At 45.7% G+C, this 11,069-nt stretch overlaps 1 protein-coding gene across 2 annotated transcripts in view; it reads right to left on the bottom strand.

The window, feature by feature from the left end:
• Positions 1-442: 442 nt before the first annotated feature.
• STS (steroid sulfatase) overlaps positions 443-11,069 on the bottom strand; it is a 165,681-nt gene continuing 155,054 nt past the window's right edge. For both annotated transcript variants that reach the window (XM_057538028.1, XM_057538027.1), the window contains exon 11: positions 443-3,442. In XM_057538028.1, the coding sequence (XP_057394011.1) occupies positions 3,069-3,442 (374 nt within the window). In that variant the 3' untranslated portion in view covers positions 443-3,068. The remainder of the gene's footprint in view (positions 3,443-11,069) is intronic.

Below are 11,069 nucleotides of genomic sequence, written 5' to 3'. Positions count from 1 at the left end.
CCCAGGAAGGAAACATATGCATAAGATTCAAGATAAAGACAGGTTACATAAAAACATAAACCATATGAAGACACACAAGAATTCTATTTTACGACTGCCTTGGTACCTGTGTGTCTATGATCTTCAACCTCAAATGTTCAGTTTTTGTTTCTGACGTTAAAAGACATTAGACATTTTTTTGTGAGCCCCTGAAAAGAGGCTGTGTGCGTGATGGATAATTTGGCCCTTGTCCTGCCCTCTAATCATGAAAGTCAGGGGCTATTTATTTCTTACCCATCTCTATACTTCCTACCCCTCCCCGGAGCCTCAGACACTCCATAAATATTTGCTGAACTAAACCCATATTCCCCATCAATTACCATCATGCCCCAAACATAGGAAACACTCTGCACGCTTGCTGAATTGAGTCCTGTGGGAAAGCACGGCACGAGAGCACAGAATGTTGAATTGCCAAGGAAAATTTTATTTTAATTTTGCATTAACATCAGGACAAGGTTCTGGGAAACCCGCACAGAGGCAATCACTTCACAGGTCGCATTGTTCAGACAGATGCCAAATACTTTTCCCACTTCTTTACCCTTCACTGGATGTCCTTCAGGGCTACCTGAAATCTGTTTCCTTTCTTTAATCCTTAATTACCTCGATGTGTAGGTTGTGATTTTGCTTTTCATGCAGTGATACTGACATCGTCAAATAATGCCCTGTCTATAGGTTAGTGTTTGCTTAGCCTTTAACATCTACGAAATGCTAGATATACAAAGATTTTTTTAAAAAGAATTTGTTTAAAACTTCAAAACCCACTAAGGTTTGCACATACAACTCAAGAGGTCACACCGATGGGAATTCCAATTTCCTGCTGTACATTCCAAGCAAAACTTTCAGATGGTAAGCGGTCTGAAGTCTATGGTAATGATGATTATGACAAATAAACCTGATTTTCAAATACCGTGACACATAAGGGTGATCCAAGTTATTTTGAGGCAAATACTTTAAAGCTCATTGTAGCTCCAGAGGTATATGTATTCTTCATTGGCTGTTACCATTGTACAGATTAAACAATTAATTCTATACAAAGCTATGTATTCACATCATCTATAAAACTCCTTCAAGTTATTTCACCCTCAAACACATGTTCTTACATCATAAAATGTTTTGTAAAAGTCCATCTGCATTGAGTATGTTCAACTCTGAGTAAACGTGATCATCTCCAAACGTAAGTTCCTAACAGTGGCTTTATATAGTTTTTGTATGATAATAGCAATAATCCTAACACGTTAGTAACATGCTGGTGCATTCTTTCATGAGACTATTTCCTAAAACAATGTGACAGATTTTTGGCAATTTCTGGAATGAGAAATCCGCATTAAAAGAAAGAATCCTGTTTGTTTTCCAACGTTAAACCATTCCCAGGCAGTGGGCGGGGGGTGGGGGGTGGGGGCGGGAATCATTTCTCTTTTTTAAGAAAAAGAAAGATTAAAATCTGAAATAGTAGACCTTAAAGAGGAGCTGGGGACATGCTGCTGGATCTTAGAAATTCTTCAGTGGAGACACACAGAGGAAATCAGAGTCCCCTGTCAGAAAGCCTGAGCCACGCTGTACATATTCTATCCAAAGTGCCCGGAGGGGTCAGGGTACCCGGTGGGGTGGGGTATTCCATTGACCTGCACTCTTGTGGGACCGAGAAAACCCTGAGCCAAGAGCAGATGTTCAGACGTGTTCCCGAAAGAGATGAATGGGAGGCAGATGGACCACAGCTCCTGAGGACGGATCAGGAAAGGCATCCGCGTGATATTGTTGGAGGATGTTCAGCGCCTGAAGGTGACCTAAGCGCTCCCTGCACAGGTGAATTCTTTCCTCAGGAGGGGCTGGTGGCTCAGACGTTGGAACTCTCTCCAGCTGTGCCCCTAACCCCCAGTCTCCGACGTGACCTGGTTACGCCTCGTCCTGTGTCACTGAGGTTGCAGGAAATGGAATTCAAACAAAATTGCACATCTCATGGTGGAGGCATAGATATTTCTTAGCCGCAGGATCAGACCACACAAAACACAAGTACGGACATGAACCACCGTCTCTCTTCATTAAATTCTGCAAGCACTCAAGATGTCACGGTCATGGGTATGGGTCGTGGATGGATTGCTTGTGTCTCTCTCCCCCCATTGCGAAATATCGTAATTTTACATGCCAAAAATTCTGAATTCTGTTAGAAAGGATTCCAGGGACTGCAGCATCACTGAGTGGCCTTTGAGTTCAGAACCTCCGTTCACCAAAGAAACAGCAGAACCCAAGTAGAATGCTGCAAATTATGGGATGCAAATCCATACAGGAGAGATTTGTCTTGGCATTACTGTTGCTGAGGGATTTCACCAAAAGGCTGTGGCACAAACAGAGCTGTGACCCTCTATTGTTTTTACTTAAATAGTGATAAGCTTCTAAATACTGTAAACTTCTCGAAGAAACTGTATATATATAAACATATATATCATGAATAGTATTTCATATTATTGCAAATAATACTGACAGTAATTGCCTTCCAATAACCAAATTGGAACTTACCATCATCCATGATGGGTCAAGATGGTCTTTTACTCATTATAACGTTGCACGTGTTAGGTTTAGTAAACACTCTTTAAATTTTATTCTCTTTTTCGTGATGCGCTATAAGGGGAATCCCAGTGGCCACAGCGTCACATCAGCTTGTGGAGTAAGTGATGCCTTACGTTGTGGATCACACGCATTGGCTGAGAGATGAACAGGTTACCTGTGCAACTTCCTGCTCTCCGTCTGCACTGGTGTTGGCCAGACTCATTGAAATCCCGCCTACCGCATTCATATAACGTTGGCCTTGGAAGACGTGACTAACGTCTATGCCTCTGTTTATGGCAAACCCTGATTTTTTCCCCAGGGCGTAAATGTGGGGTTTTGAAGGAGCCTCCAGGTGAGAAGACAGAGAGAAGGGATCTGAGTCCCGGGGTGGGAGCTGCCAGCGCTGGCTTCACCCAGTGCCGCCCCCCACGCTCGTCTGTGATGCAGCAGGTGGGGTGGCCCCGGGCGCCCCCAGACGCACGTGGCTAACGGCTCCCTCTCCCATCCTGCTTCTCCCGGTCGCACTGGCAAGACAGGCCTGACGATGAGCAACACATCTGAAGCCACGGCTTCCAGATAAGGTTGCCCAGCGACAGCTGATTGGGGACGTCCCTCAGGGTCTCAGCGTGCCGGGCTGCTGCTTCCTGCATGGTCCCCAGGATCTCCCGGAACCGGGGCTCTGACGTCGGAGTTAACGGGTTTCTCTCCCTGGGGTCTTGGGAGATGTCAAAGAGCAGAGGCGGGTCGTGGTAGGTGACGTATTGCCCGTGACAGAAACACACGTGGGTGGCAAAGCATCCGTTGGCGCCCTCGGGGAAGAACTTGGGTGTGAAGAAAAAGGCTTTCCAGATGGACGTGCCTGTGGTTGACAAGGACAGAAGTGGGTTTCGTGGGGACAGGGTCATCAGAGTCACCTCCAAAGAGAACATGCACAGAAAGCACCCTGCCGTGCGCTGCAAGAAGGCAGAGACCTACCACTCGATTATGCATGGAATGGATTTCTCATGCTTAAGGCTCAAAAGGGTAAGAAACATAGCTTAAAAAAAAAAAAAAACCCCATGCATTGCTGTTTAACTGCGACAGAACAAGAGACGAAGCTGATTATGCAATAGCTGTTAGGATGCAAATTTAACCATATTAAAACTCTGGCATTTCCTCCTTAATCCATCTCTCTCTCTCTCCCTCTCTCCCACCCCGCCCCTCTTCCTCTCTCTCCCTCTTCCATCTTTTTCCCAACCCCTAATTTCTTGGGAGAAGCTGGTGAGAAAGGAAAAAAGCTTACTAATTGTTTGAACAGAGAACTCTAAGAGGACTGTCACAGTTCAGTCTCATGAACTTTACAGCTTGCAGCTGCAGTGGGGCAGGCACTCAGCAAATACACACTGACTAACAGATTCTAAGCTCCGAGCTCTGACCCTTTTTGTTCTCCAACTTCAAGATGCTAAGCTTCGCAGCCTGTGTTTCTGTTTAAAACAAAGTAGAGGGAAGAGGGAGGCTCGACGCTAATATGTACGTGAGATGGTAAAACATGACACACACACATACACATATACACACGTGTACACATACATACAGCCATCAGGAACCATCTGAAACACGCTAGGACCTCAGCTAACATTTGATTTCCTCCCTTTTAAGAAAGCCCAGACGCATCCCATCCAGCATTTAGTGAGGCTGGGCGTGAGGATGGGGAGAAATTGCAGCTGGGTTACAGAAATGATCTTTTGGGGATGAAGAAAATGTTCTGATATTAGATTTGACTATAGTTGTAGAACTCTAAACATTTACTAAAAATGGTTGAATTGGAATTCTATGCTCTATATGTGATACCTTAATAAAGGTGCTAAAAATTCCAAATTGACCCCAGAGTAGGATGGTTACATAGTTTTTAAAATGTAACTTCTGTGTTCCATTAAACACCCAATATTGACATTTTTAGAAAAAAAAATAATTTACAAACAAATAATTGTGAAATGTTTGATTTCCTGTTTATCCTACAATGTTATGACTTTCTGAAAGCTGACTACTAATCACACATGCTCTGACAGAGGTCTAAAAACTGTTTCCTGGGTAGAAAAAAGTGGCAGATCAAAACAGAGTTAACACGTACGAACCAAGCAGAATTAGGTGCAGACCGAAAAAGTCCTTCTTTGCTTTATCCTTTCAGCTTTTTTATATAAAACCATAGAGACTGTCCCACTAGAAAGCATCACACACCTATTTAATTCACTTTTTTTTTTTTTTAATTTATTTTTATTTATTTATTTTATTTATGGCTGTGTTGGGTCTTCATTTCTGTGCGAGGGCTTTCTCTAGTTGTGGCAAGTGGGGGCCACTCTTCATCGCGGTGCGCGGGCCTTTCACTGTCGCGGCCTCTCTTGTTGCGGAGCACAGGCTCCAGACGCGCAGGCTCAGTAGTTGTGGCTCACGGGCCTAGTTGCTCCGCGGCATGTGGGATCTTCCCAGACCAGGGCTCGAACCCGTGTCCCCTGCATTGGCAGGCAGATTCTCAACCACTGCGCCACCAGGGAAGCCCTATTTAATTCACTTTGATCATTTGTTTGCCATGGAGATGGTGATTTTGTAGTTATAGGTATCGAGTGGCCCACGGATCCAAATGCAAAAGAAATTAATGGAATTAACAGAAAACAATTGCCATGGGTCCCACGTTCTCCCCAAACAGACCCTGACCTCAGACAAGCATATTCAAAGGTGAGTAAGCCTCTCTGGTTTGGGGAAGACCCAGTCAGCACAGACAAGCAATGTGCACATGGCCTAGATGAATATACTAAAGAGATCCACAACGGGGAACCTGCCGTCCGTCGCGTAGTTGATGCTGGGAGAGATGGCACTTACTGGCTGTGTTGCTTTACACAACTTACAGGTCAGCACCTGCCTTCTAAAGATGAATTCAGGCTGCGAGGCTGCAGGAAGAATTCCAGGGCCTGCTTTCCCTCTCCAGCAGAAGATAAAGAGGAAGCGGGTTACCTTCAGATTCTTTCCGTCCCCCCCCCTCACTCCCCTTGACCCCTAGATCTCCTTCAGAAGCCTCTTCGGCAGCGAGAAGCTGCAGCCACTTAGAATCTGTCCTTCATCAGGGTCAGCAGGGCCGAGGCTGTTACAGACAGAGGCGTGGGGAAGCAAGCCTCTTCTGCTCTGGCCCAAAAGCTGCAAATCTGCTGGCTGTTTTGAACTTGACATTCGAGTCAAGTCTTGGTGTGCTTAAAACCCCAAGAGAGTACAGGCTCCCAGAACAAATTCATTTAAGGGCCTGCCCTACCCGCTTGCTTTTGAAAGCCGTGCAAGCAGATTCCGTCACTAGCCACCTGTGCTCTGTCCTGCCCAGGTGTGAACAGACGGGCGGGCAGGTTTAAGGACCAGTCAGTAAATAAACCTCAAGCATCCTCACAGGAAGCAGCCGTGGTATGGCAATGTAGCTCGGACAAGTGCAGAATGAAGAATTAATTTTTCTGAAGATTTGTTGGGTAAGCTATAGGGGTCTTTGACTTTTTATAGCGCAATTTGGACTTTTTAAACTTTTTATAAAAAGATACATTGAGTATTCTCTGTATTATTTCTTTAGACCACTTCGGAGTTGCTCAAATGAGAGAAACTGGGCTGCATTTTATTGCATGTAGGTGTATAAGATACGAAGCCTTACTTCAGGGTCTGTTCTGTTGCTCACCAAGAACCCAGGAATCGACATTGTCAAAGGTGTCATTTCAACAGAAAAAAAGTAAATCAGTAGATCATGTGATAAAACAGGCGGCACCTGGTGTCACCTTATATTTCTAATAGGTATATTTATTCCTGTTTACCAAAATTATTTTAATAATGTATTTCATCCTGGATTTCTCCATATACTACTAAAAAAATGTTGAGTTAAAAAAAGTGTTTTTCTCTATTGTTAAAATTCCAGTTCACTCTGAACACAGGTTGCTTCTGTCTCACCTCTGTCACAGATAAATATTTTGACCACCACGGGATCTTAATCTTTCTTACAGTTGAGGCCCACTGACCAGAGGAAGCAATTATTACATTTTCTAGGGAGAATGCAGGAAAATTAAATGGAACATTTTTTCAAAAAAATAGTCTAAGTAGTGATGGGAACAATAATTCGACTTAGGTTTAAAATATGCTCCAAAAATTTAAGAGAAATAATTGTGACTATTAGAGGACAAAGATGTCAGTGACATACAGTTAAAGGGCTGCTTTGTCAAGGTCATAGAAAATGCTGTGGAGATCACTACCTACCTATGAAACCCACTTTTTATGCAAAATCACCACTGGAAAAAATCTGAGTGGATTCATGAGAATACAGTCCTTTGACAAAAAGGCAAATAGAGTTTAAGTGAGAAAAACTTGACTCCTAAGCTAGACCCTGAACTCAGCACCTTCCAAGTGTAATCCTAAAACAGCTATTTCATCCAAATTAAAATAAGCAGTGGGTTCCTGGGATTTCTTGGGGATGTGAGCGGCGTGAGAGCCCCGGACAGGAACAGCTGTTGTGATTTTGATCACTTCCAGGGACTCAGCCACCAGAAAAGGTTCAGCGGTCCGTGGACAGAGAAACCCCAAGCCTAAGCACACAGGGTCCCCAAGAACAGAAACAGAGAGAATGCAAAGCCCGTTTTTTCTGTCCCTGCGGCACTGGGACCACCTTCTGCAGATATGAGATGCTTAGTTCTGCCTAACAGATACGAGTCCGCTTTGCAAAGTGCTTTTCCCTTCATGCGAGGATTCTTGTCGGTCTGGAGCCATGACCAGCATCAAGGGGAGACATCCTTTGTCTCTGAGCTCAGAAGTGTTTCCTGTCTTGGTGGCTAGTTGACTGCGGTCTGCTTGAACTCTCCTCCCCTTTCTGACGGCTCTGACAGTGTGGGCTCCAATCCCAGCTCTGCGATTTCCTAGCTGTGGGATGCTGGGCGTGGCTGTTAAGCTCTCAGGGCCAAAGCTACTTTTCTGATAAGTGAGGATAATAATAGTACCGGCCTCGGGGCTTTGCTTTGGGGGTTAACAATCCATCCCCTCGTGTAAAGCTCTCAGAACAATGCCAGGTGCATAGTAATAACCACCTTTGCGTTAGCTTTGAATATAAAGCTGCCGTCAATCTAAGACAAAAACACTAGTTTCTTTATGCTCTTAAACCCGTTGCCACTGTAATACAAGTCTTAAGACACCTTTCCCCCCGCTCCTAAGGATTCTTAAAGAATACGGACAACAAAATTTAAATGGCTTCAACACGCTGGCTCTTAATTTATCACTCAGATTCAGACATCCTTTGATGAATGCTGTTGGAACAGCTAGTCTTGGCAAGATTTATTTTGGATGCTTGCAGGATTCTGCGTACATACAGAAGCCACCCAGAGTCGTTTGGGGTTTTCGGTCTTAGCAGTGTTTCCCACCACATAGCGCCATCTTGGAGTCCTTCAAGAAGTATTTCAAAGACTGTTGTGTTTTCCCACTGTGAGCGGCCCATACCACCCCCCTGGGACCCTCAGCTTGCCCCCCTTAGTAATGCTGATCTCACCTCCTGGACGGACGTCTGAAAATCCACCCCAAGGTCCCCACACTCACGGCGACCTCCTTGCTTCCACGATACCCCCCAACCGTGTCCCCCTGTCCTGAGCCAGCCACCCGACATCAATGCCACATTCTTGTCTTAGACCCAAAGATCCTAGGATGTGGGCCCACATGGAGGCACCTAGGGGACCACTGTCTTCACACACGCTCCCAGAGAAGTGCGGACCCAAGGGCTCTTGTTCTTGACCCCTGAGACTCGTGTCTACCCATTCTCTGTAGCCCAGACCCTCAATGACCCAGCACTGGGCTCATGGATGATAGACCCAGTTCTGCCAGCTTCCTGCGCTGGTTGCACTGAGACTCAAGATACAAAAACACTGAGAAGGAAGAGGAAGCAGGTAAGGGCTGTGACCCAGAGCACCTGCTTTTAAATTCAGATTTGGAGGAACCCTAGCTCCACGAGTGATGCCTGAGTGCCCGAAAGCAAAACACTCCCTTTGACTAGGCGTTTGTTTTTGCATTTTGCGGGACGGAAATATGAATCCTGTACTAAGTGGGTACACAAGGCGTGCTGAAGTCTCCCACTCCCCTTCACCATCTCTGTGTGTTGAAATCCTATCCATTGTTCAAGGTCCGACAACTCCTCCTCCGTGAGCCTGTCCAGGTCTCCAGCCGGAAGTTACCCCTGTTTCCTGGCGTCTCTCAGCAGTTTCTACTGCGCATTCAGCCCTGAAGGGCTACCACTGTCTGTGGACTCCATTTCTTTCTAGGTTACTTGCTCTCTGAACACAAGAACTGTATCTCCCACGTGTGTTAAAATGCCCAGTACCTAGAGCCTTACATAGAAGAGTGAATGTATCTGTGAATTGCCAGCGTCCAGGGCCTTACGTAGAACAGATGCTCAATAAAAATGTGCTGGGTAAATTAATGATGAATGGGCCGATGGGATGAGCAGGAAGACACCGAAAAAGAGGGAAGAAGCCAGCTGCCACCACGAAAGCCGGCATGGGGGCAGACAGGAAGCCCAGTACGTTCTGTGTGTCTCTCCTCCAGAGCCACTGGGGGCGTCCTGCCTAAAATCACTCAGTGCCAACACAGCCTCCAGCCAGCCAGAGATCCAGGCTGCTTGGTGACATTTGGTCACGGCAGATAAATGAGCCAGGAAGTCAGAGATTTCTTGGGGTGTCTCCACGTCACCTTTGCCTTCAAGAAAGTGTGTGCACAGAGGCATGTGCAGGGTGGACGTGGTGGCAGTGGGAGGGTGTAGATCAGGGTCAGAGTTCGTCCAGGGAAGACCAGAGCTGAGGTCCCCAAGGATGGGTGGATTTAGGGAATGAGAGAACACGAATGAATTCCAGAAACAGTCCATGGGGCTGTGGAGATGGCCAGAGAGACAACAGGGAGGAAGAAGAATCATCGTTGTGAGTGTGAATAGAAGAACTTATTGTCTTGGGGGAAGAAGTTCCGATTCACCACAGGGCAGACCCTCAAAGTAGCCAGTGTTGGTTTAGCATCCAACTTTGCCGTCAACTCTTGTTACTGCACGCCTATTCTGTGACCCGTGACACCTCTTCGTCCTCACCTGCAAATAACCTTGGTAGAGACTGACAACTATCCTCAGGCTCCCGCAGTTGTGGGGTGTTACCAGGGCACACAGACACCCGTAGCGAAGGCTGCACTGTCCAGCCTCCCCTGATACCAGGTGTGCACAGGTGACCAACTTCTCGCCTGGGGAACATCTTCCTTGGGAGATATCGGACATGCACCCTTTTCCTCTCATCCTTTCCATCCACTGCTCCCTCCTGCTGCCCATAGGTGGACACTGTCACCCGTCTCCACGCAGAAGAAGCTGCTGCATCCTCCAGGTGGCGGGACGGAGCTTGGAGTCTGCATCCCTGAAACTCTGTGGACCGCCTACCGCTAGACGTCACTCACAAGATGAAGACAGAAACCTCCCTCTGATATAAGCTACTGTGACTTTTTGTTTCTGTTAACGGCCAAATCTAATACGAATATAATCAAAATCACTTTTAATAAGGAAGATTAAAAGAGGCATCATATGCAAAGAACGTAGCAGAGCATCTGCTAGACAGGAGATACAGAATAAACGTAAGGGTGCAGTGTATTGTTATCAAGTGTGTCTTCAAAAGACATGCAGTGATCACATAAAAAAGATGTCGTGTTTCAAGAATGAGAGATTAACAGAGGGAAAAGCCTAAAACCACCTACAAAACATTTGTGGAGAGAAGATCCGAACGTGAGGAAGACACAAATATTTAATGTAAACATGAATACCCAATATAAATACTTAATACAAATATTCACTACAACATGCCTTGGTTAGAACTAAAATGTACCCATAGAGAACGCCCAGGTCTGCTAGCAGATGGAAGCAAATCAGGACAGAGTTAGAAACAAACAGGAATACTGTGAGAACTGACAGATGCCCCACGCTGACATCGGAGAAGAGACATGTGCAAAACATTGTAGAAAATCAGTAGGAGTGAGTACGTCAGGGGGAAAAGGGCAGAAGAAGTGGCCTATGGTAGTTGCGAATAAGCTGGGTGCTGAGCTAACACTGGAGGACTCGTTCAGAAACACTGTGCTTTTGGCATTCGAGAAAGAAACTCCCGTTTTGATGCATTTTGTCTCTGTAAGGAAGCAAGGTTGCATTGCGACAAATGAGCACAAGTCATGGCTGGCACGTTTTTCATCCAAGAACTAATGTAATCTTAGGTCAGACATGCGAAAACTTTAGCCGAAAAGTATTAGATGTCTGTAGAGAACAGACTTGTGGTTGCCAGGGGGGAGGGATTTGGGGGAGGGATGGATTGGGAGTTTGGGATTAGCAGATACAAACTATTATATACAGAATGGATAAACAACAAGGTCCTACTGTAGAGCACAGGGAACTATATTCAATATCCTGTGATAAACCATAATGGAAAAGAATATGAAAAAGA

Source organism: Balaenoptera acutorostrata, chromosome X (genome assembly GCF_949987535.1).
Source record: "Balaenoptera acutorostrata chromosome X, mBalAcu1.1, whole genome shotgun sequence".
NCBI lineage: Eukaryota > Metazoa > Chordata > Mammalia > Artiodactyla > Balaenopteridae > Balaenoptera > Balaenoptera acutorostrata.
This window is presented reverse-complemented; position numbering and strand designations above follow the sequence as displayed.